Here is a 26,592-nt window from a genome sequence, read left to right as displayed (position 1 = left end):
TGTAAAACCAAATAATTCGTTCCAATGTGAAAAACACACTCAAATTAAAGCCAAGTAATACATTAAAAAAAATAACTGTAGTAAGAAAAACAAATGAAAAATGCAAACTAATGTAACGTCATATGGTGAGTTTTTGTTCGTATCGTGGAGCAAAAATATGTTCGAATTTCATGTCGTATCCTGAAAATTTCGTATGCTGGGGCGTTTGTAACCTGAGGTACCACTGTAATAACTTTATCTTGTTGGTGATTTAAAATTCAGTAATGTATTTAATATAGGTTGACCACTAATTTTCCAGCAGGCTTGATTCCAAAATCTTGCCAGATCATCAAAGATCACAAAATAATTCAATGGTGCATCCTGAAACACCAATTATAATCCTCTTATGTCTCTAAAATATTCTGGACTGTTAGAAACTTAAATTGAGTGTGCATTAAGAACAGAATGTGTTGCATTTGATAGGAAAGACACTTGCATTTTTTAAAAATAAATCCTAGAAATAATTCGACGTAAGTAAAATAAAAAATCGCACAGAAGAGAGGGATCACCAACAACTGCATTGTAGACAATCCAAGTGAACATATGCTACATTCACCTGTGACTATTTAGTGATTTAAATGTTCTCATAATTCTGTCTGGATTAGAGCAATGCCAGACATTAGATGCTACAACAACAGTTCAAAATTTTAAAATGTATTAAATAAAGACAGGAAAATCTAAATTTATATCACCAAATAAAGTAAATATGGTAATAACAGACTATAACCCAACACATGATGATTATTAACCAAACAAGAAATTATGTCACTATTTAATAAATCTTGTAATAAATTTAATGAATATAATTATATTAATTAGTTGGGGGTTATAATGCTAAAGATTTGCCATTTCATTATCGAACAGAGTTACCTTTTTGACTTTTAACAAATGGTAAAAATTATTTATATACCTGATTAACAGATCCTATGTTTGCTTTATTTCCATTGACTATTGTCTAAATGCTAAATTAATTTTAAGTTTCTATAAAATTTTATATATGCAAAAAAAAAAAAACAAAAAAACTGATACTATAAATTTATTAAAAAGAAATCCAAAATTCTTTCTACCACCGAGCTGAATGGTGCAGTAATACAGAACACACTATAAAATCTTAAATCAGTCCAGTGACAAAATTAAATACATCATCAAATGTTTCTGGACTCCATCTGAGACCAGCTTTGGGTTAAAGATGTTCTACAAATGGAATGTTTAACACCTTTGGGACAGTACCTTAGCAAGATACGAGAAAGACCCTTGATCCCTATGGCCAAACCCACAATTTTCGCATAACCTTTGCTTTAAACTTGTCTTCTTGTATTTCCTATAGCTACCATTCTTTTGTAAGTAATATATTCTATATCTATTGACAAAATTTTAAGATCGAAATTCAAATTTTTCAATTTTTATTGAATCTTGAGCAACAAAAGCTTTCCTAGCCATTTTTTGTCATAAAAGTTATTATTATTATTATAATAATTAAATTATTTAATGTTTAGTTCTTTTAAAATATAAATACAAATAAGCAAAAAACCTCACAAGTATTGTAGTTTAAGGTATTTGTTTTTAATGGTTATTTACCTACAATAGCTGGCATATAAACAAAACCAAAAACGAAAACCCTGTTTCATACATCATCAAAAATCTTTAATAGATGGTAGAAAACGATCAATAGAATGAAAATAAACCACTAATCAATCAGAATTGAGCATGGATTTTTAAAATAATACAATTATATAAAAAAAATGTTTAAAAACTTGATCTTTGCGCATTTGTTTACGTTAAATTCAAATTATAAAAAAAAATTCAAATATGTATCAACAAATTCTTATTTATTATATATCAAATTAAACGGGAAAAGATCTTTAACATAGACTAATAATAAAAACCATATTTGTTTTCAACTGCATGCAATTTAAAATAAGGTCAACAATGATCAGTCCATAGAAACATGACACCTAAAAAATATTTAACCTGAAGCAGGTCTCAGACAGTATGAAAACATTATTAATGTACTAAATTTCATCATACTGATTTGAGGTTTTGTGGTGCACTCTTTATTTTTAAAAAAATATACAAATTTATGGACAGACTGTTATAACTCGTTATCATTCAAAATGTTAAATTCATTCAGTGAATTATCCAAACATTTTCATGATTTGAACAATATATTTAAATAATTTTTTTCAGATACTTTTTAGTTCTTCAACTTTATATATGGTGTATTGTAAGTGTTTGGAGTTCTCTATAGAAAAAACTATTTGGCAAATCTCATCCTAATTTATTATGCACTGTCCTAATACATGGTGTTGATTTTTGAAAAATTTTGTTTTAAAATTTAGTTCTAGGCAAAATTTGGTTTTGTTGTTCCTTTAATGTTAATGTTAGAAATTGTTATTTTGTTAGAAACATTAAATTTTTATGCCCAGAATTCTGGGTATAAAAAGAGTCACAAAACATTCTTCACAATTTTTGGACAAGTGAACAGTCATGATGTCACTTTGCCTGATTGTCCATTACTTGTTAAATTCTTCTATCAATGAAACAACAATGCCAGTTGGACAATTAAGAGGCCTGAAATTCACCAGAAAACATTCATAATCTATAATGTATGTAATTAATTAAAAAACAGTCAGTAATCTTCATCTGTATTTCCTTACTAAAAGTTATTTTACTTTTGACAAACAATTCTAACTTAAATTAAAGAATCAAAGACTTCATCTGGATCATTTTCTAGCCAACAGAAACTATTTCTTACAGTTTTGAATGCATCGAAAAGATCCTTATTTGAAACTACCTTCAGATGCAATGTTTCAACCTTCTTAGAAATATACTACAGTACAGATATTGTACAGTGCTCGTAACAGTCATCCTGTCAACAAAAGTCGCAGAAATAAGTTGGCATTTTAATGTTTATCAATATGTTACTGGCAAGGTCCAAAGGATTGACAATCCTAGGATTGCCCAGATAAAATTAAAATCATTGACAGTGTTTTATGCACTGCCTGAAATAAAGTTTTTTTTTGGATTTTACCTGAAAACAAATTAGTCAAGTTTAAGGTTGCTCAAAGAGTCTAAGCAATATCTGAATATTGATATTTTTGTTCACATATTACTTAGGTAATCTTAAGTTTATCCAACTGATTTGGCAAAGACTCAATATTAAAGAGCACTCAAAAAGGGTGCTGTTTATAAGAATTAATATGGTATGCACAAATGCATGCAAATATAAAAAGGCAACATTGCTATGTAATTTGTGCTAATAAGCAAGTCTTAGGATAAGTCATTCATATTCATTTGTTTAAGTAAGGTATTGAATTTTTATTTGTTTTCCTTTTACTGATATGTTTAAATTCTTATAACTAAGGTTCATTCTTCAATAGTGTTTTATAAAATGCTTGATTTTTATTTCAAACCTATTCAGCCTGGTAAAGTAGGCAATAAGCAAAAAAAAAAAAAAAAAAAAAAAAAAAAAAAAAAAAAAAAAAAAAAAAAAAAAAAAAAAAAAAAAAAAAAAAAAAAAAAAAAAAAAAAAAAAAAAAAAAAAAAAAAAAAAAAAAAAAAAAAAAAAAAAAAAAAAAAAAAAAAAAAAAAAAAAAAAAAAAAAAAAAAAAAAAAAAAAAAAAAAAAAAAAAAAAAAAAAAAAAAAAAAAAAAAAAAAAAAAAAAAAAAAAAAAAAAAAAAAAAAAAAAAAAAAAAAAAAAAAAAAAAAAAAAAAAAAAAAAAAAAAAAAAAAAAAAAAAAAAAAAAAAAAAAAAAAAAAAAAAAAAAAAAAAAAAAAAAAAAAAAAAAAAAAAAAAAAAAAAAAAAAAAAAAAAAAAAAAAAAAAAAAAAAAAAAAAAAAAAAAAAAAAAAAAAAAAAAAAAAAAAAAAAAAAAAAAAAAAAAAAAAAAAAAAAAAAAAAAAAAAAAAAAAAAAAAAAAAAAAAAAAAAAAAAAAAAAAAAAAAAAAAAAAAAAAAAAAAAAAAAAAAAAAAAAAAAAAAAAAAAAAAAAAAAAAAAAAAAAAAAAAAAAAAAAAAAAAAAAAAAAAAAAAAAAAAAAAAAAAAAAAAAAAAAAAAAAAAAAAAAAAAAAAAAAAAAAAAAAAAAAAAAAAAAAAAAAAAAAAAAAAAAAAAAAAAAAAAAAAAAAAAAAAAAAAAAAAAAAAAAAAAAAAAAAAAAAAAAAAAAAAAAAAAAAAAAAAAAAAAAAAAAAAAAAAAAAAAAAAAAAAAAAAAAAAAAAAAAAAAAAAAAAAAAAAAAAAAAAAAAAAAAAAAAAAAAAAAAAAAAAAAAAAAAAAAAAAAAAAAAAAAAAAAAAAAAAAAAAAAAAAAAAAAAAAAAAAAAAAAAAAAAAAAAAAAAAAAAAAAAAAAAAAAAAAAAAAAAAAAAAAAAAAAAAAAAAAAAAAAAAAAAAAAAAAAAAAAAAAAAAAAAAAAAAAAAAAAAAAAAAAAAAAAAAAAAAAAAAAAAAAAAAAAAAAAAAAAAAAAAAAAAAAAAAAAAAAAAAAAAAAAAAAAAAAAAAAAAAAAAAAAAAAAAAAAAAAAAAAAAAAAAAAAAAAAAAAAAAAAAAAAAAAAAAAAAAAAAAAAAAAAAAAAAAAAAAAAAAAAAAAAAAAAAAAAAAAAAAAAAAAAAAAAAAAAAAAAAAAAAAAAAAAAAAAAAAAAAAAAAAAAAAAAAAAAAAAAAAAAAAAAAAAAAAAAAAAAAAAAAAAAAAAAAAAAAAAAAAAAAAAAAAAAAAAAAAAAAAAAAAAAAAAAAAAAAAAAAAAAAAAAAAAAAAAAAAAAAAAAAAAAAAAAAAAAAAAAAAAAAAAAAAAAAAAAAAAAAAAAAAAAAAAAAAAAAAAAAAAAAAAAAAAAAAAAAAAAAAAAAAAAAAAAAAAAAAAAAAAAAAAAAAAAAAAAAAAAAAAAAAAAAAAAAAAAAAAAAAAAAAAAAAAAAAAAAAAAAAAAAAAAAAAAAAAAAAAAAAAAAAAAAAAAAAAAAAAAAAAAAAAAAAAAAAAAAAAAAAAAAAAAAAAAAAAAAAAAAAAAAAAAAAAAAAAAAAAAAAAAAAAAAAAAAAAAAAAAAAAAAAAAAAAAAAAAAAAAAAAAAAAAAAAAAAAAAAAAAAAAAAAAAAAAAAAAAAAAAAAAAAAAAAAAAAAAAAAAAAAAAAAAAAAAAAAAAAAAAAAAAAAAAAAAAAAAAAAAAAAAAAAAAAAAAAAAAAAAAAAAAAAAAAAAAAAAAAAAAAAAAAAAAAAAAAAAAAAAAAAAAAAAAAAAAAAAAAAAAAAAAAAAAAAAAAAAAAAAAAAAAAAAAAAAAAAAAAAAAAAAAAAAAAAAAAAAAAAAAAAAAAAAAAAAAAAAAAAAAAAAAAAAAAAAAAAAAAAAAAAAAAAAAAAAAAAAAAAAAAAAAAAAAAAAAAAAAAAAAAAAAAAAAAAAAAAAAAAAAAAAAAAAAAAAAAAAAAAAAAAAAAAAAAAAAAAAAAAAAAAAAAAAAAAAAAAAAAAAAAAAAAAAAAAAAAAAAAAAAAAAAAAAAAAAAAAAAAAAAAAAAAAAAAAAAAAAAAAAAAAAAAAAAAAAAAAAAAAAAAAAAAAAAAAAAAAAAAAAAAAAAAAAAAAAAAAAAAAAAAAAAAAAAAAAAAAAAAAAAAAAAAAAAAAAAAAAAAAAAAAAAAAAAAAAAAAAAAAAAAAAAAAAAAAAAAAAAAAAAAAAAAAAAAAAAAAAAAAAAAAAAAAAAAAAAAAAAAAAAAAAAAAAAAAAAAAAAAAAAAAAAAAAAAAAAAAAAAAAAAAAAAAAAAAAAAAAAAAAAAAAAAAAAAAAAAAAAAAAAAAAAAAAAAAAAAAAAAAAAAAAAAAAAAAAAAAAAAAAAAAAAAAAAAAAAAAAAAAAAAAAAAAAAAAAAAAAAAAAAAAAAAAAAAAAAAAAAAAAAAAAAAAAAAAAAAAAAAAAAAAAAAAAAAAAAAAAAAAAAAAAAAAAAAAAAAAAAAAAAAAAAAAAAAAAAAAAAAAAAAAAAAAAAAAAAAAAAAAAAAAAAAAAAAAAAAAAAAAAAAAAAAAAAAAAAAAAAAAAAAAAAAAAAAAAAAAAAAAAAAAAAAAAAAAAAAAAAAAAAAAAAAAAAAAAAAAAAAAAAAAAAAAAAAAAAAAAAAAAAAAAAAAAAAAAAAAAAAAAAAAAAAAAAAAAAAAAAAAAAAAAAAAAAAAAAAAAAAAAAAAAAAAAAAAAAAAAAAAAAAAAAAAAAAAAAAAAAAAAAAAAAAAAAAAAAAAAAAAAAAAAAAAAAAAAAAAAAAAAAAAAAAAAAAAAAAAAAAAAAAAAAAAAAAAAAAAAAAAAAAAAAAAAAAAAAAAAAAAAAAAAAAAAAAAAAAAAAAAAAAAAAAAAAAAAAAAAAAAAAAAAAAAAAAAAAAAAAAAAAAAAAAAAAAAAAAAAAAAAAAAAAAAAAAAAAAAAAAAAAAAAAAAAAAAAAAAAAAAAAAAAAAAAAAAAAAAAAAAAAAAAAAAAAAAAAAAAAAAAAAAAAAAAAAAAAAAAAAAAAAAAAAAAAAAAAAAAAAAAAAAAAAAAAAAAAAAAAAAAAAAAAAAAAAAAAAAAAAAAAAAAAAAAAAAAAAAAAAAAAAAAAAAAAAAAAAAAAAAAAAAAAAAAAAAAAAAAAAAAAAAAAAAAAAAAAAAAAAAAAAAAAAAAAAAAAAAAAAAAAAAAAAAAAAAAAAAAAAAAAAAAAAAAAAAAAAAAAAAAAAAAAAAAAAAAAAAAAAAAAAAAAAAAAAAAAAAAAAAAAAAAAAAAAAAAAAAAAAAAAAAAAAAAAAAAAAAAAAAAAAAAAAAAAAAAAAAAAAAAAAAAAAAAAAAAAAAAAAAAAAAAAAAAAAAAAAAAAAAAAAAAAAAAAAAAAAAAAAAAAAAAAAAAAAAAAAAAAAAAAAAAAAAAAAAAAAAAAAAAAAAAAAAAAAAAAAAAAAAAAAAAAAAAAAAAAAAAAAAAAAAAAAAAAAAAAAAAAAAAAAAAAAAAAAAAAAAAAAAAAAAAAAAAAAAAAAAAAAAAAAAAAAAAAAAAAAAAAAAAAAAAAAAAAAAAAAAAAAAAAAAAAAAAAAAAAAAAAAAAAAAAAAAAAAAAAAAAAAAAAAAAAAAAAAAAAAAAAAAAAAAAAAAAAAAAAAAAAAAAAAAAAAAAAAAAAAAAAAAAAAAAAAAAAAAAAAAAAAAAAAAAAAAAAAAAAAAAAAAAAAAAAAAAAAAAAAAAAAAAAAAAAAAAAAAAAAAAAAAAAAAAAAAAAAAAAAAAAAAAAAAAAAAAAAAAAAAAAAAAAAAAAAAAAAAAAAAAAAAAAAAAAAAAAAAAAAAAAAAAAAAAAAAAAAAAAAAAAAAAAAAAAAAAAAAAAAAAAAAAAAAAAAAAAAAAAAAAAAAAAAAAAAAAAAAAAAAAAAAAAAAAAAAAAAAAAAAAAAAAAAAAAAAAAAAAAAAAAAAAAAAAAAAAAAAAAAAAAAAAAAAAAAAAAAAAAAAAAAAAAAAAAAAAAAAAAAAAAAAAAAAAAAAAAAAAAAAAAAAAAAAAAAAAAAAAAAAAAAAAAAAAAAAAAAAAAAAAAAAAAAAAAAAAAAAAAAAAAAAAAAAAAAAAAAAAAAAAAAAAAAAAAAAAAAAAAAAAAAAAAAAAAAAAAAAAAAAAAAAAAAAAAAAAAAAAAAAAAAAAAAAAAAAAAAAAAAAAAAAAAAAAAAAAAAAAAAAAAAAAAAAAAAAAAAAAAAAAAAAAAAAAAAAAAAAAAAAAAAAAAAAAAAAAAAAAAAAAAAAAAAAAAAAAAAAAAAAAAAAAAAAAAAAAAAAAAAAAAAAAAAAAAAAAAAAAAAAAAAAAAAAAAAAAAAAAAAAAAAAAAAAAAAAAAAAAAAAAAAAAAAAAAAAAAAAAAAAAAAAAAAAAAAAAAAAAAAAAAAAAAAAAAAAAAAAAAAAAAAAAAAAAAAAAAAAAAAAAAAAAAAAAAAAAAAAAAAAAAAAAAAAAAAAAAAAAAAAAAAAAAAAAAAAAAAAAAAAAAAAAAAAAAAAAAAAAAAAAAAAAAAAAAAAAAAAAAAAAAAAAAAAAAAAAAAAAAAAAAAAAAAAAAAAAAAAAAAAAAAAAAAAAAAAAAAAAAAAAAAAAAAAAAAAAAAAAAAAAAAAAAAAAAAAAAAAAAAAAAAAAAAAAAAAAAAAAAAAAAAAAAAAAAAAAAAAAAAAAAAAAAAAAAAAAAAAAAAAAAAAAAAAAAAAAAAAAAAAAAAAAAAAAAAAAAAAAAAAAAAAAAAAAAAAAAAAAAAAAAAAAAAAAAAAAAAAAAAAAAAAAAAAAAAAAAAAAAAAAAAAAAAAAAAAAAAAAAAAAAAAAAAAAAAAAAAAAAAAAAAAAAAAAAAAAAAAAAAAAAAAAAAAAAAAAAAAAAAAAAAAAAAAAAAAAAAAAAAAAAAAAAAAAAAAAAAAAAAAAAAAAAAAAAAAAAAAAAAAAAAAAAAAAAAAAAAAAAAAAAAAAAAAAAAAAAAAAAAAAAAAAAAAAAAAAAAAAAAAAAAAAAAAAAAAAAAAAAAAAAAAAAAAAAAAAAAAAAAAAAAAAAAAAAAAAAAAAAAAAAAAAAAAAAAAAAAAAAAAAAAAAAAAAAAAAAAAAAAAAAAAAAAAAAAAAAAAAAAAAAAAAAAAAAAAAAAAAAAAAAAAAAAAAAAAAAAAAAAAAAAAAAAAAAAAAAAAAAAAAAAAAAAAAAAAAAAAAAAAAAAAAAAAAAAAAAAAAAAAAAAAAAAAAAAAAAAAAAAAAAAAAAAAAAAAAAAAAAAAAAAAAAAAAAAAAAAAAAAAAAAAAAAAAAAAAAAAAAAAAAAAAAAAAAAAAAAAAAAAAAAAAAAAAAAAAAAAAAAAAAAAAAAAAAAAAAAAAAAAAAAAAAAAAAAAAAAAAAAAAAAAAAAAAAAAAAAAAAAAAAAAAAAAAAAAAAAAAAAAAAAAAAAAAAAAAAAAAAAAAAAAAAAAAAAAAAAAAAAAAAAAAAAAAAAAAAAAAAAAAAAAAAAAAAAAAAAAAAAAAAAAAAAAAAAAAAAAAAAAAAAAAAAAAAAAAAAAAAAAAAAAAAAAAAAAAAAAAAAAAAAAAAAAAAAAAAAAAAAAAAAAAAAAAAAAAAAAAAAAAAAAAAAAAAAAAAAAAAAAAAAAAAAAAAAAAAAAAAAAAAAAAAAAAAAAAAAAAAAAAAAAAAAAAAAAAAAAAAAAAAAAAAAAAAAAAAAAAAAAAAAAAAAAAAAAAAAAAAAAAAAAAAAAAAAAAAAAAAAAAAAAAAAAAAAAAAAAAAAAAAAAAAAAAAAAAAAAAAAAAAAAAAAAAAAAAAAAAAAAAAAAAAAAAAAAAAAAAAAAAAAAAAAAAAAAAAAAAAAAAAAAAAAAAAAAAAAAAAAAAAAAAAAAAAAAAAAAAAAAAAAAAAAAAAAAAAAAAAAAAAAAAAAAAAAAAAAAAAAAAAAAAAAAAAAAAAAAAAAAAAAAAAAAAAAAAAAAAAAAAAAAAAAAAAAAAAAAAAAAAAAAAAAAAAAAAAAAAAAAAAAAAAAAAAAAAAAAAAAAAAAAAAAAAAAAAAAAAAAAAAAAAAAAAAAAAAAAAAAAAAAAAAAAAAAAAAAAAAAAAAAAAAAAAAAAAAAAAAAAAAAAAAAAAAAAAAAAAAAAAAAAAAAAAAAAAAAAAAAAAAAAAAAAAAAAAAAAAAAAAAAAAAAAAAAAAAAAAAAAAAAAAAAAAAAAAAAAAAAAAAAAAAAAAAAAAAAAAAAAAAAAAAAAAAAAAAAAAAAAAAAAAAAAAAAAAAAAAAAAAAAAAAAAAAAAAAAAAAAAAAAAAAAAAAAAAAAAAAAAAAAAAAAAAAAAAAAAAAAAAAAAAAAAAAAAAAAAAAAAAAAAAAAAAAAAAAAAAAAAAAAAAAAAAAAAAAAAAAAAAAAAAAAAAAAAAAAAAAAAAAAAAAAAAAAAAAAAAAAAAAAAAAAAAAAAAAAAAAAAAAAAAAAAAAAAAAAAAAAAAAAAAAAAAAAAAAAAAAAAAAAAAAAAAAAAAAAAAAAAAAAAAAAAAAAAAAAAAAAAAAAAAAAAAAAAAAAAAAAAAAAAAAAAAAAAAAAAAAAAAAAAAAAAAAAAAAAAAAAAAAAAAAAAAAAAAAAAAAAAAAAAAAAAAAAAAAAAAAAAAAAAAAAAAAAAAAAAAAAAAAAAAAAAAAAAAAAAAAAAAAAAAAAAAAAAAAAAAAAAAAAAAAAAAAAAAAAAAAAAAAAAAAAAAAAAAAAAAAAAAAAAAAAAAAAAAAAAAAAAAAAAAAAAAAAAAAAAAAAAAAAAAAAAAAAAAAAAAAAAAAAAAAAAAAAAAAAAAAAAAAAAAAAAAAAAAAAAAAAAAAAAAAAAAAAAAAAAAAAAAAAAAAAAAAAAAAAAAAAAAAAAAAAAAAAAAAAAAAAAAAAAAAAAAAAAAAAAAAAAAAAAAAAAAAAAAAAAAAAAAAAAAAAAAAAAAAAAAAAAAAAAAAAAAAAAAAAAAAAAAAAAAAAAAAAAAAAAAAAAAAAAAAAAAAAAAAAAAAAAAAAAAAAAAAAAAAAAAAAAAAAAAAAAAAAAAAAAAAAAAAAAAAAAAAAAAAAAAAAAAAAAAAAAAAAAAAAAAAAAAAAAAAAAAAAAAAAAAAAAAAAAAAAAAAAAAAAAAAAAAAAAAAAAAAAAAAAAAAAAAAAAAAAAAAAAAAAAAAAAAAAAAAAAAAAAAAAAAAAAAAAAAAAAAAAAAAAAAAAAAAAAAAAAAAAAAAAAAAAAAAAAAAAAAAAAAAAAAAAAAAAAAAAAAAAAAAAAAAAAAAAAAAAAAAAAAAAAAAAAAAAAAAAAAAAAAAAAAAAAAAAAAAAAAAAAAAAAAAAAAAAAAAAAAAAAAAAAAAAAAAAAAAAAAAAAAAAAAAAAAAAAAAAAAAAAAAAAAAAAAAAAAAAAAAAAAAAAAAAAAAAAAAAAAAAAAAAAAAAAAAAAAAAAAAAAAAAAAAAAAAAAAAAAAAAAAAAAAAAAAAAAAAAAAAAAAAAAAAAAAAAAAAAAAAAAAAAAAAAAAAAAAAAAAAAAAAAAAAAAAAAAAAAAAAAAAAAAAAAAAAAAAAAAAAAAAAAAAAAAAAAAAAAAAAAAAAAAAAAAAAAAAAAAAAAAAAAAAAAAAAAAAAAAAAAAAAAAAAAAAAAAAAAAAAAAAAAAAAAAAAAAAAAAAAAAAAAAAAAAAAAAAAAAAAAAAAAAAAAAAAAAAAAAAAAAAAAAAAAAAAAAAAAAAAAAAAAAAAAAAAAAAAAAAAAAAAAAAAAAAAAAAAAAAAAAAAAAAAAAAAAAAAAAAAAAAAAAAAAAAAAAAAAAAAAAAAAAAAAAAAAAAAAAAAAAAAAAAAAAAAAAAAAAAAAAAAAAAAAAAAAAAAAAAAAAAAAAAAAAAAAAAAAAAAAAAAAAAAAAAAAAAAAAAAAAAAAAAAAAAAAAAAAAAAAAAAAAAAAAAAAAAAAAAAAAAAAAAAAAAAAAAAAAAAAAAAAAAAAAAAAAAAAAAAAAAAAAAAAAAAAAAAAAAAAAAAAAAAAAAAAAAAAAAAAAAAAAAAAAAAAAAAAAAAAAAAAAAAAAAAAAAAAAAAAAAAAAAAAAAAAAAAAAAAAAAAAAAAAAAAAAAAAAAAAAAAAAAAAAAAAAAAAAAAAAAAAAAAAAAAAAAAAAAAAAAAAAAAAAAAAAAAAAAAAAAAAAAAAAAAAAAAAAAAAAAAAAAAAAAAAAAAAAAAAAAAAAAAAAAAAAAAAAAAAAAAAAAAAAAAAAAAAAAAAAAAAAAAAAAAAAAAAAAAAAAAAAAAAAAAAAAAAAAAAAAAAAAAAAAAAAAAAAAAAAAAAAAAAAAAAAAAAAAAAAAAAAAAAAAAAAAAAAAAAAAAAAAAAAAAAAAAAAAAAAAAAAAAAAAAAAAAAAAAAAAAAAAAAAAAAAAAAAAAAAAAAAAAAAAAAAAAAAAAAAAAAAAAAAAAAAAAAAAAAAAAAAAAAAAAAAAAAAAAAAAAAAAAAAAAAAAAAAAAAAAAAAAAAAAAAAAAAAAAAAAAAAAAAAAAAAAAAAAAAAAAAAAAAAAAAAAAAAAAAAAAAAAAAAANAAACGACCGGATCTGTGGTCGATCAAAACTTGGCAGCTCCATCGTGATAACACATCCGCCCATTCTGCGCATCTGTTTCGAGCTTTCGTCGCCAAACACAATACTCCTGTGGTTCGTCATGCTCCATACTCTCCCCACATGGCTCCGTGGGACCTTTGGCTATTTCCCAAGCTGAAAATGCTGCTAAAAGAAACCCAAATTTAGTCAAGAGAAGACATTGTGCGGAATCCGACGGACCGGCTGATGGCCATTCCAAAAGATGTGTTCCAGCAGTGTTTCCAGCAATGGGAGGAACGCTGGGAGAAGTGTATACATTACCAAGGAGACTACTTTGAAGGGGATTGGGGTTTTGTACCTCAAAGTCAATAAATTTATTTCTGCCAACCAAAGATCCAATACTTTTTGAACAGACCTTGTATATCAGAAAATTTAGCCTAACAGTTTAGATACTAGAATTAAAACTTTGCAAGTACTTTTCATTAAATTTTAAAAACTTTTTATGATTCCTTGTGCTTGTTTATTCATTTTATTTGACACAATAGATCATCAACTATTAACTGAAGATTGAAACAACACATTAAATCCACTAATGACAGTATTAAGACATTCACAATTTAATTTTATTTAAAGAATTTCATAAATTAATCAAATAAATTTTTTTTGAAAATTTTCATAATAGTAATTCTTTAAAACGTTTATATGTAATATTGTTTAAAATAAAATTCCAAAAACAAAAAATAATCCAGCAATGAGTTGTGTAACTTTTCCAACAAAACATTTAAATTGTGGTGATATCATCTGTTATGATAATTTATTTAAAAGACTTTTTATAATAAAAAGAGTTTTATAAAAACTATTAATAAATTACATTAATAAATGCTAATAATGAGTAAAATTGTCAATAAGTCTGACCCTACTGGCGATACACATGCCCTTTATCTCCCCATCCCCTCAACCTTAGACCACCAAAATTCAATAGCATCAATCCCCCTAATAAACAAACATCCCAACAAAAATTTCAGAAAAATTTTCAACAAAAAGCACAGGAATTATTAAGCTTCAAAGAGGGTGAACAAAATTGTGCCCCTCCCACACACAATCTTATACACATACAGAAAAACCCTAAATTTATTTTCATTTCTTGATGTTTCAAGGTTCCAAGTCCAAAAATGTAAAAATCTTTGGGGGTCAATTTTTGAGCAATTGTCACACTTTCCTGGCTGTTATATAAATATGTTAGTTTATGAATTATTATTAATGAAAACAAACATGTTAATATTAAAGTATTAAATTCCAATTCTCATTTAAAATATTACTAACTTTGACTAACATAATTTCAAATTTCCATGTTGCCCCACCAAACCACCTCTAGTGTTTGGGGTGCTCAATGTTGCACAGATGGATCATAATCTGACAAGAATTTTCATTTAATGTTTTTTGTAGAAAAGGGCTGGCAGAATTACAATTTAATAAAAAGTAAAATGCATCTGGATACAAGTCCAATTTTGCTTGCCATGTCCAATCACCAGGAACAACTATTTCCATTCTACTTTCCATTCTACATTCAAAGGTTGTCTCTGCAATGGAAATAGTTGTTCCTGGTGAATGGTCATGGCAAGCAAAATTGGACTTGTATCCAGATGTATTTTAATTTTTATTAAATTTTCATTTAATGTTCATTTTTTCTTTCTTTATTAACCAACTTGTATTGATTTATGGAGTTTTTTAAATATACTAAAACCTGTCTATGGCGACCACCCACGGTTCCTTCAAAAAGTGGTGTTTTAGACAGGTGGTCTTGTAATAACATATTTCCGTATGTATTTTATGCACTTTTTAGCCATTTCTACTAAAAAGCAAAACTCGAGGTGAGCAAAAATAAGTGAAATTTTTCAATGATAGAGCTATATTGGTATTGAATTTTATTCTTATCTGATAACCTGATTTACAGGAGTCATCGTGATATTATAAGACAGATTTAATGCCAATATTTTAAAGATTAATACAATACTCGCATTTTCTCGATTATAATGCACACTTTCTTTTTTCCGTCTTAATTAATTCGACTCAGTTCTTTTTGTTCACTCCTCGCGCTTGTATATCGATGATGTAATACATGTAGTATTACGTCATCGATATACAAGCGCGTCCTATCTCTGCATCACTTTGGTTTTGGTTTTCATTAGTTTAATCTTATTTTAACTTTAAAAATACTGTATTTTTTAATATTTAATATTTTTCTTAAGTACAATAAGAAAAATTATTAATTAATAATAAAACAATTTTATTATTTTTTTCTCATTATACGATTTCATTACATTCCATGATTGTCATTGCAGAATCAAAAAAAGGAAGGTTGCCTGTAAAACAGATTTTTGCATTAACGCATTTACTGTTTTTTGAATATTTTGCGTGCAAAAATTACTTGGATATTATTTTTCTAAAAATATCGTGGAAATAAGATAGGTTGATACAGAAACTATTTATCGCACATGCACTGTATATAAGCTTAAAAAAAAAAAATAATAAATAATAATAATAAATAAATAAATAAAATAAATTTTATCAAACAATGAGATCAGCCAATTAATTGTATCGTGTACAATATTTTATACCCTTAAGGAACATACTGTAGGTCTACGGTAAAATAAATTTAGTTTTCCCACAGTTAAATTTCGCCGCTAATTGCTGTTGTGATAACTTTAATATGATCTTCTAACAACAGCACTTTGCATTTCTTTCGTTTTTCGGACATTTTCCAACAAATTGAAATGAATGTTCTTTGTTGCTAGACCAATTTATTAACACTTGCACCTAATTTCAAGGGTGGGACAATGGTCGAACAATAGTTTAGACCAGATATATTTGCGGAAGTGGTCACTTATTACAGTTGTTGTATATTGTTTTGGACCAAAAATTGATGCCCGTGGTTGTGTTACACAGGTAGTTGTTTAATACAGCTAACTTATACAAAGACTCTATGGATAAACTATGCAGTTTTCACTGTATATGAGATTGTTAGCTATTGGGTTGAGTGTATTCTAACCTAACCATATGTAATCCAGCATCCTACAAGTCCCAATGATGCTGGATTAGTGATGGTCAATCTGTAATTATTGGAAACAGTCAATAATTTTACTTACCTAATTTTTTGGCTACATTCAAGAGCCATTTAACATCCTCTCCATAAGGTGGGTTTCTAGCATATTTTGCTTGTGGTCTATCATCGTGCACTCTGCGGGCAAGTGTTTCCATAGCTAGCATGCCCACTCGATAAGCAGCAAGTAAATAACCCATCTGCTGCTGATTGAGTTGTGAAATGGGATTTTGTATCTATAAAATAAAATATGCTTTATTTTCTATTACAAAGTAGACTAAATTAATAAACCATAAAACAAGTTAAATTAATATTATGTAAAAACAATGCAAACAGCATTTAATAGAATAACAAACTTTTCAGTTATAAGTTTATTGTCTTATATTTGTAAATATTATTGTAATTAATGAATCTTTATTTAATATATTACCATTTTAAATGAATTCCAAAGTGAAGCTAACATGTATTTAAAGCAAACAATATATATATATATAAAATTGAATTCATGTCCATCTTTTTTTCTGTCCATTTGTTCAAGTATCACATGAACAGTTGAACCAATTTGTATAAACATTCATATATATATCAGGATAGTCCTGAAAAGGATACAGGCTACTTTTGAATTCATACCTGTCTGTCTATCTATCACATGAGAATGGCTGAATCCTTCTCAGGCTATAGAATGTATTTAGGGTAAATTTTGATGTAAGATTGTTTTTAATTGGTTCTATTATAAGCACATATTCCTTTTTCATATATACATTTTTATATGAGTATATTGCCTTTACTTAATATATCATTTTTCCAATTGAAGCCAGATATCTCAGCTAGTTACATAATAAAATTATCAAAATTTGTCTAAGTACTGAAACTAGAATTTTTAGAAATAATTTCATGTAAAAACTGCATAAAAATTATTAATTCATCTAGTTTTTGTGTAGAAACTGAATAAATTTTATTATTTCTTTATCATTTCCATTTAAAAATGAAGACAATGATCAAATCAATGGCAAGCAGTTTAAAGAAATAAGCAGATGCTAATCTTATTGAAAATACAAACAAAACCGGAAAAAAAGAACATTTTCAAAAGTTGCTGAACATTCAGCAAATTCTTTAAAAAAGTGTAATTTAGCACCAAGATATTTAATGTATCTATTATGAAAACATAATAGCAAATTTTCAGATAATTCTTTTAAAGTTAAATCGTTCTATTGTTGAAATGTTAAAATTTCAAGAACAATTTTAAAATATTTGTTTATGGAAGTCAACAGACACAAAACCTTTTGATTTTAATCTTAAAGTGAAGTTTACATTGCTGAAACAACTGATAATCATCTATGTTTTGTTTCCTTACAGCAGTTTATATTTTTAGTCTTCCAAGTGTCAATCGCTGGTTAATGTCATGCCAATATTAGTTGTATGGTGCCACTTCTATCTGCAGTTGTTATTAGAAAATAGTAGTTTTAACTGTTTCTGCCAAATATTTGTATTGTATTATAATTATTATTTATCATCATCATTAATTAAATTTGCTTACTTTTTATACTTTATGATCTTTTCAATTTTTTGATATCATATTCTGTAATGTTAACCATATGGTGGCATTTTGTAGTGGCTTAGAAAATACAGAGCAGAAATATTAACTATTTTCAATCAAGAAAATTATTAACATTCCTACCCTGTACAAATTTCTAATTGTAAACATTATTTCAACTTGAATTTTATCACAGTTAGTGGCAAGCTATACTTGCTTACTTAATATAAGCCTAAATAGGTCCAGGCTTTACTTTCTTAGTTGTATTATGCATGATGAAACTTCCAAGAAATAGAAATGAATGGCTGGATAGTCAAAAGATTAAGACAGCATTTTCCAACCTTTTCCTAATAGTGGCAATTCAACTTTATAATTTTTTTTGCTACACCCCTACATCTTTATCAATATAGAGTTCTTGTTGTTTTAGTACTTTTAGTAATATATGTAAGAAGTGTTATTGCACTCACACTTCTCAACATTATATTTTGCATTGCAAGATCCACCAATGGATGAATGAATTACACCAGTGAACATGGGTAATTGGTCATGGGTTTGCATCTCACCAATAAGCTGGCCACGTGGCATTTTCTTGGGTTTCTTCAAATGTCTAACAACTAATACAGGCCAGTTTCCCCCAAAAAAGTTCTCTCAGGAGACATCCTTCCCCTTGGCAGATCATCCATGTGTTGTATCGCCTTTTTTTCCATCAATACATTTTGTGGTACACCCCCTAAGTGTGTGCACCTTGATTGAAAGCTGTAGGAATAAGCTTTCAGACTACAGTTCTGGAAAATCTGGAAGTAAATCCAGATTAATTAAAAACTACAGGCCTTTTTTAGGAGATTCTGTCCCTGATACATAATCAAGTATAAAATAGAAAAAGATTTTATGTCACATCAAATGGAACTCTAACTGCAAAAATATAAATGTAAGTAATTGGACTCTATTGACTGTGTTGAAACAATAAATGTAATCAGAGAAGAAGATGAGAAAGCAAATCAACTGTCCACAATAATAGCTTACATGTAGTATTGGAGAGGGAGATCTTTGAGAAATCTGAGTCAAGGGCAGAGACAAGTAAGAGTGTCATGTCTGAACATTCAGATAAGCAACAAGCAGCAATGATAGAGAGTCATCTCTATTGTTGCTACTCCTCTCCATGAACTAACCCAGAGAGTTAAGTGACTAATCAAGATAAATTTAATGATTAGAACAAGTCCTCTCATCATATGCTGAATCATCTCCTAACAGAATGAGTAATTATTTATTGTGAGATTGTCACAATGCCAGGCTGCAATTTTTAATCATATTTTTAATTAATTTAATTTAAAATATATGTTCTCCACTTCAAATTAGTAGTATTTTGCCCCTGTACATCATACTTTCCCTTTAACTATAGAGTTGTGCTGATCATCTATTAACTGCTTTTGGGGATGCACTCACATGTTATGCACCAATAAAGACACAATGTAAAATATATATAACTCCTCATGTAAATAAACTTGTTTTAAAAGAGAAATTCAAAGGTTAGTCACATGTCTCCCCTTTCTCTAACAGTCATACACTTTCCCACAAAAAAGAGTTAATATCCCCATGTGTGTTTCAAGTTTGTCAGTTCTCCTGAAGAAAAAACTGATCAGAATCAGACATCCTAATATTAACCTAAGTAACAATTGTTTATCTGATCACAATATGGTGAAAGGCTACACAAGCTCATTTATTTTAGTAGTAAATTTAGTAAGAAATTTACTTTATCTTTTCATATTCTTTTGTGTTTTGTTTTACCATCTTATAACAAATCCTTTCACTGCAGAATGAAAAATTTTGCATGTCTTCAATTCTGTGATAGAGAAGCTAAAAATGATAATTTTATCATCCTGTTGCTCATTCTACAAAGCATGAAAATCAGATTGCTGGAGTATCATTGTCAACAATAAAAAAGATTTGCTGAAAAGCAGACAGTAGAAGAGCAAAATTTTACTTCACCAATAAAGCATTCAAAGAGAAACATTCTGGAAACAATGGTATTAGATAGCATTGATTGTGATATGATTAGAGAAATACCCATGGTTTCTATGTCAAAGAGAAGAAAGTCCAGTCAATTTCTAAATTACTACCTGTCTTAAAACAAAAGATCAATTTTCCTGGAAAAGATGTACCACTTAAAAAGTATTTTCTTCTTTCAAAAACAGCCCTTCTACATAAATATTCCCTTCCATGTTTGAAAAAGCCCAACCTCTATTTTACAAATAAACCAAATTTAGTTTGTGCATGCCTACTTGTGCTGAGGGCCACAGCAAAATTGGCCAAATGATAACCATATACATTATTATACAATGTTTACACACACACACACACACACTTATTTACATTTAATCTTATTATATCAATATAATAATATAAAATTTATATAAATTATATATTTAATATTTATCAAAAGATAAAATTAGCTTAAACAAACTAAAAGTCATACCTGTTGTTGTTGAGATGGTATTGCTGGAGTTGGTGGCGATTGTGTAGCCATAACAGCATGACCACCCAGAGGTAAAACAGATTGAGCTCTAGATACCGGAACTCCAACTACTTGGTTGGTATATAATCCAGGTGTAGAATGACGAAGATGAGTTGTACTTGTAGCACTTGGAGTATAATAAGATAAATTAGTAAGAGCACCATATGGATATGCTGCCGGAGATGGAACATAAGCTGCATGTAAAGGCATTGGTGAATGTGGAAATGGAGTTACACTTTGCATATAACCATATGGTGCTGTTGGATATGCTAATGTATAAGTGACAGGTGGACATGCTAATTGTGGTATAACTTGAACAGATGGAGCTGTGGTAATGACGCCTTCGACTTGGCCAACGTGAAGATTGTGAGTGGCTATTGTGCCATGATCTGTTCTTGCAGATGAAACCACATCTGTCAAATTTTCTGATTCTATGGTATTTGATACAGTTTCTGATAATCCATCATTATGGCGATCTTCCAGACTTTCTTCATATAATTCATACCTGAAAATTACATAAAGAATGTGAATAAGTAAAGCAATAATCCTACAAAAATTAAATATATACAACTAGAGTCAAGAATAAAATTATAATTTGCTAAAAAATTCATGAGAGATGCCAACAAAAATTGTGAAATAATATACAGTGAAATGTCATTTTCTTTTCCCACACATCTAGTATATGAATTTACATGTTAAATCAAACTAGTTAATGCAAACAGGGTTTGATATGGTACTTTCATAAATTCTGAATTATTAATTTTCTGTTACATAAAATAATTACACTTATCAAACTAATCAGAAACTTTCTATAAAGCATGGGAATCATCATATGACTAAAAATGAACATCATGTAATGTGACAGGGGTGGTAGCTACCAGACAGCATGTATAACCTATACATTGTAACTGCCATTTAAACCTGATTTTTTTCAAACTTTATTTCTTGTTTTATTTGATTGCTGATGGATTTCTCCAATTAGCTAACATACAATAAATAAATGGATTTTTGAGTAATTAATTTAAAATAAAATTATAATCCAATTCCATTGCAATCTAAATCTAGATCCAAAAATGTTTCTACTTTACTTAAACTTTCTTTAAAGTAGCCACATTTTCTTCTCAACAGTTTGAAAATAACATTAAGTCTTATAGAAGTTGCTGATATTTTCAAACTAAAATTTGTTTGAACAAAAATATTTTGAGGATTTATAACAACTTCAATTACTTAGCATTAAATAATACAATCACTTAATATTAGTCATATACATTTATTTTTAATGTTCCAATTTGGAGAACTGCTGTACACACACTAAGTTAATTTTGCAGTACATAATTTATTTTTCAAATGTTATATTGTAAACGAAATAATAAAGTAAGCAAAATTTGAATATTTTCATTGATTTTTATTTCAAAACCTTTGGAAATATAGTGAACAAACCTCTTAAATGTGACTGCCAGATTGCCTAGCGATTAAGACATTGGCATATCATTCTGGTGGACCCAGAAATAAATCTGGGCAAGTCGAGAAACCCCTGGGAATTTTTTGAGGGTAGTCTGTCCCAGATATGTTGGACCTCATCCCCCACCACCTGGCTGTCTCATTGCAGACAACAAGAGAGATGGCAGATGGCAAGAGAGAATTTTTGTTCTTAACTTTTAATTTTGAATTATATTCTACTCGATGTTAAATTCTATTCTGTTAGAAAAAAAAAAANAAAATTTTTAAAATATATCAATTGTAAAGAGTGGTATGTTTGTGATAAAAGTAAGAAAATACAGAACTATTATAGGTGCAAAATATTGCAATTAAAAAAAAATCCTTACTAAATACTTAGGAGTGAATGAATCAACCATTTGGAAAAGCATATCTTGGTAACTTATTTAACCAATTGGTTAAGCATTTTAGAGTTTCTGGACATCATTGAGAAGTTTACATTCACACAATGATTCTACATAATAAGACCTGCAAAAATATCATATGGATAGTTTATGAGTCACCAATAAACCAATGAACCATTTTATAAGTTAATCGAAAACACCTCAAGTACATAACTACAGTATAACTTCAAGCAATATTTTCCAGATGGCCAAATAGCTAAGAGAGAAAAGACAGCAGCTTGTCACTCTGAGGTCCAAAATTTGAGGCTGGTCCAGCTCAGAAATTTCACAGTTAAATCAATCTCAATGTATTATGTTCCATTTCTCACCACCCAGCTGTTTCATCTTGGGTCTGGCAAAACTCATGATAGGCAGAGAGAAATATAAATGTTTAATTTTAACCTATCCCATGTTTAAATTTTTCTCTGTTGCATGTTGCACCATCTTGAATTTTTGTTGATGTTACGCCTAACAATAATTACACATTATGAAAAAAAAAATCATGGCTAGTGTATCGTTCGTCTGAAATTATTTTTTTAAATAAATGTATATTTGCTTACTGGAGAATAAATTCAATAAAAATAAAAACCATTCAAGTATCCAGCATAATTCTTTAATAACAAAAATGTTTTCAAACGCATTAAGCATTCATCATCAGTTATTTCTCTAATTCGAAATGGGAAATTCGAAAAATTACTTAAACGAATTTCAAATAAAAGGTTATGTAAAAAATTAAAAGGTAACATGTTATAAACAAAAGTGATACATACAAATTTCTGTATGTTTAATAAATAATAATAAATAAATAAAATAAAATATCTATCAAGGATCATCCTAAGCTTGATTAAGCCTTTTATATAGAACTAGCAGACCCCGCCACACGTTGTTGTGGCTCAAAATGTATCTATTATAAATGTATAGCACTTCCCCCATGGGGGAAATTTTTCGAAAAATCCCTTTTTAGTGTATATTCTGTTGATGTACCCTATTAAAACGCAATCAAAAACGCAAAAAACCGCATTTAAAATAGTATAAATAGAAGCAGAGTTCTTTACGGTAAGCCTTAATCCTGTCCATCTCCCCCCAGTGGGGGGAATTTCGACATGTATATTATATAAAAACACATGCGTATTCGAATGCAGCGTTGTGTCAAATTTCAAAGGAATCGGTAGGAACAAATGAATATTACAGTTTTATTTATATAGATAAATAGAAGATGATCTGCTTTAGTTCATTTTCACAGAAAAGCAAACTTAGGGCGTCGTACTCGTAGCGCCATCTGTTGGACATAAGAGCCTTAACCTAGATTATATCTTTTAATTTATATGAATGTTTAATGGAATAATATACAGCCTATGTCCACCCTGAAGTTCCATTCTAAATATTGGCAAAAGAATTTTTGAAATCGAATGAGTAGTTTTGGAGGTTACCTGCTACATCCAAACTTACTTACAAACATTACCTCTTTATAATATTAGTATAGACTATGCCAATTCGTCACAAAAAGATTTCCAAGCGGATGAAAGCCCGTCGGCATCCCTATAGTTAATACACTGCGTGCTCTTCTGTGCCCTGTGGATTTCTAACTTTTTGAGATATTTTACCACGTGTCTAGATCTGGTAGCTTTTATGATAGAGGCCTGGTCCCAGAAGACAGTAATGCCTTGTTGTTTAGCATAAATGGCAAGGACTGTACTGTCAACCGTTTTGTTCACTGAAAGCTTAAGCCTGGACTCCACGTTACCTGAAAACAGAAACTTAGAAACAGAACTGAAACATATAGCGTTTTCGTTTCAGTTATGTTTTTGTTTTAACTTGACTCTACTAGAAAAGCGCCATCTGTTGATCAGTTCTGTAATTGTCATAGAGACAAACATGGACGACGCTACGGATTTTGCCACGCTTTCTCTGCATTTATTAACAATGAAATTGTTAATTAACATTAGAATTAATTTGAATTATTTACATTTTTTTGTCGTACAGACATGTGTATTTTCTAACGTCTTCGATGAAGAATTCCAAATTTATTTGTTTCCTCATCGTTTTCGCTAAACTTTCCGCCATTACGACAATCAAACAACGCGTGACTACGCGTCACATATCCTTGCGTTTTTATTGGGTGCGGTACAACAGAAGCGCGGGACGAAAACGGAAAAGTTAAATAATTTTTAAATCCGCTTTCGGTCTTGTTTCTGTCCAACAGAACGTTCCAAAACCGGAAGTTTCGTCAGTTTGGCTTTCAGTTTTACGATTACGTCGCGGATTCCGGTAATGTGGAGTCCAGGCTTTATGCTCATTGATTCTTTTCTTCAAATTCCTCAATGTTGCGCCTATATACACTAAGTTAGAGTTGAATCTATGGTCTCTTAGCAGTATTGAGTATATTCCTGTTAAGGAGTTACATTCATAATCTCCCTTGTCATTCCTTAATATCCTGTATATAGTGGGATTATGTCGATAAACTATTTGTAAGTTCTTATTTTTGGAAACCCTCTTGACAATCGGTTTAAGAAAGGGTATATAATTGAGAACCACTTTTTCTTTTTGGTGGTTTTGCTTTTGCCTATTTCTAATATTATGATCTTTCTTAATGAGAGCCTCTATTCTTTTTCTCCCATAGCCATGCTGTATGGCAGTTCTTCTTATATATTGTAATTCCTTAACAGTATCACAAACGTTTGTGCAATGAGTGTGCTCTTCTTATCCACGATCGAAATACTGCCATTTTAATATGCTCCGGATCCACTAAATTCTTAGGGATAATGATGGGGATAGATGTCGGTTTATGATAAATATTGGTTCTGATTTCCCCTTTTACGCATGTTATAGTCAGATCTACTACTACTACCTTGTTGCTCCAATTCCAAGGTTAAACCATATGGGTTACTGTTTATCAGATCCATAAAACGCTTGATGTTGCGATTATCCTTCCACAAGATAAAGACATCATCAACATATCTCGCATATATCAATATATCTTGTTGTAAGGAAGGGAGGATACTGTTTTCTAGATTACGGAGTACCAACTCACAGAGGACCGACGACATGGAGCTACCCATCAGTACTCCCCGCCCCTGTAGAAAAGTTTTATTTTCGAATTCAAAGAAAGATGTATGGCAAATCAAGTCCGCTAATTCTAAATTCTAAAATTTTTTATGTTATTAAAGAATTATGCTGGATACTTGAATGGTTTTTATTTTTATTATGTTTTTATTTCGCACAAACAAAATAGTTATATTAATAAATATAAATATAAAAAAATTATATTTTGGAAGTTAATTTTAATATAAAAATTATAATGACTAACAACATCTAATTTAAAAAAATGTTCCAATGCTGAAACGATATATCTTGGGTTCACTGGTCAACCCAAGATATGTCAGGAACAACACAGGACAAGTTAATACATTTCCCAGGGACACTAAGTGTACCTTTTCTTTGTGCTTATCATGAGTTCAGCCATTTATTTCTATTAAAAAGCAACAATCCACACACAAAATACATTTGAACTTTCAATTTAATGAATAATAAAAATTAATACTATAAATATAAATACATTCAATCAACATAAATAATTCAATAAATCAAATAACTATTGCCAGATTATGTCTGAGCTAAAACATTCCAGAAAATGCATTTGGAGAAAATCTTCCAAAAGCATTTTCTGTTTCATGGACTAGCATAATGTTTCATGAAATAGAACATGCTTATAAATCCACAATCAAGTGAATTCCTAAATTCTAAATATGTTAATGAAATATATATAGTTGGTAGACTTAAAAAAATAGTTTTAATTGTTACAGAATTTGAAAAGAAACTTTGAATAAAGAATTCATTAAAAAAAAAGTGTTTTTCAAATATATATAATGTATATATTTTAATTCAATATGATCATTTACTTATTTAGGTATGTATAAATAATCATCAAACAAGACTAGAATAACCTAATTGCAAAAGTGCAAAACAATCTAAATTAATAAGAAAAATAAGTACTAACCATTTACGAGCAACATCAAAAAGAACTTCAGGATAAACGCCACCACCTTTGGCTGCAGATTCTACTGCTAAACATGCTCTTTCTAGCATTTCACTACTTTGTTCTTTACACTGAATAAGTGCTCGTTGAATTTCATTAGGGTTTAGTGCATGAGCATGTGGTAGACAAGAAAGAGCTAGTTCTGCTGCAGCTCGTACCATAGCAGGATCTCTACCTCTTGATGCACGATCTGCTAATGATGCTACTTCCGGAGGAGTAAGATGCCCTTCCCAAGTCTCTATTAAAAAGTTAATGGCAGAATTTCCGATTTCCATGGCTTGTCCTATGCGTAAGAAATTATACTTTATTAACAACAGATCTTTGTTTAATATTACATAAATTTGTAAACCAAAACTTAGAAAATCATACTAGTATACAAATTGATTTGAAATACAGTGGCTACAAACAATTATGCAATTCTTATCTTTATATCATTGTTATGAAAAACAACAAGAGTAAAATATTTATTTAAGGCCAAACAATCTGCAAATTATTGGGCTATTTTTATGCTATGTTAATAATTAGATACCAATTAATTTGACTAAAGGTACATGGATATACCACCATCTTGTATTAATTTTAATAATTGTAATAAATTAATTTTTAGTTTAGAAATTTCTGGAAGAACAGAATTGGCATGAAACAGGACTCAAACCCACAACTTTTGCTTACTGTGCAGTTAAGTTATTGTTTACGCTATCTGGACCTCTGTCTGATCTTTGATTTCAGAACTATTAATTTACATATGACGTAGCCTGATAATTCAGCAGATCATTTATTTGGCTTTAATCAATTAAATTGGGTTTGAGTTGATGTTATATATTTATTTATTTTCACAAATATTCTTATAAATTACTTAATTTCATCAATGAGAGATTGATAACAAATTGATGAGAGAACTAAATATCAGATTAAAATTAACAAACATACTGCACAATTTTAAAGAAAGACAGACAATAAAAAAATTATTCCTAGTTATTTGATAAAACAAAAACATAACTATAAAAATGGACTTCTAAGTGCTCTCTGAGCATAAAAAGATTTATTTACTTTATTACTAATCATCATACAGTGAAAATCTGTAATATCATTGATATAAAAATTAATTAAAAAAAATAATAATAATAATAAAACAGAATAAGAGCAAGTAATAATTGTATTTTTTGATTGTTGTAGGTGTAATCATATTTCATATCTATACTATTATAAAGAGGTAAAGTTTGTAAGTTTGGATGTAGGAGGTAATCTCTGAAACTACAGGTATACCTCGCCTTACGTCGGTAATTGGTTCCAGGAAAGCGACGTAAGTCGAATTTACTTGTCTCTGAATCTACTCGTCACTAGGCTAAACCATAAATTACCATTCCCGGTTCTGTATTTTATTTATTAATGCATTTTTAATAATATATGGTTAATAAGGATCTATTTTAAGCTTACAAACAAATAAATTTTAGTTTTTAATATAGTACAGAAAAAAGTAATCTAAATTTACGAAT

The 26,592-nt window shown here is 20.6% G+C and overlaps 1 protein-coding gene across 1 annotated transcript in view; it reads right to left on the bottom strand.

The window, feature by feature from the left end:
* Nucleotides 1–26,592, bottom strand: part of LOC111612995 (zinc finger SWIM domain-containing protein 8-like) — a 54,445-nt gene that overhangs the window by 17,199 nt on the left and 10,654 nt on the right. The window contains exons 6-8 of the mRNA XM_023354291.1: nucleotides 25,058–25,379; nucleotides 19,142–19,685; nucleotides 15,181–15,370 (exon numbers count right to left, since the gene is read on the bottom strand). Coding sequence (XP_023210059.1) covers nucleotides 15,181–15,370; nucleotides 19,142–19,685; nucleotides 25,058–25,379 — 1,056 coding nt within the window. The remainder of the gene's footprint in view (nucleotides 1–15,180; nucleotides 15,371–19,141; nucleotides 19,686–25,057; nucleotides 25,380–26,592) is intronic.

Source organism: Centruroides sculpturatus, unplaced genomic scaffold, assembly GCF_000671375.1.
Source record: "Centruroides sculpturatus isolate CEXI.00-Female unplaced genomic scaffold, Cexi_2.0 scaffold1214, whole genome shotgun sequence".
Classification (NCBI taxonomy): domain Eukaryota; kingdom Metazoa; phylum Arthropoda; class Arachnida; order Scorpiones; family Buthidae; genus Centruroides; species Centruroides sculpturatus.
Note: the sequence above shows the minus strand (reverse complement) of the source record. Positions and strands in the feature narration are given on the sequence as shown.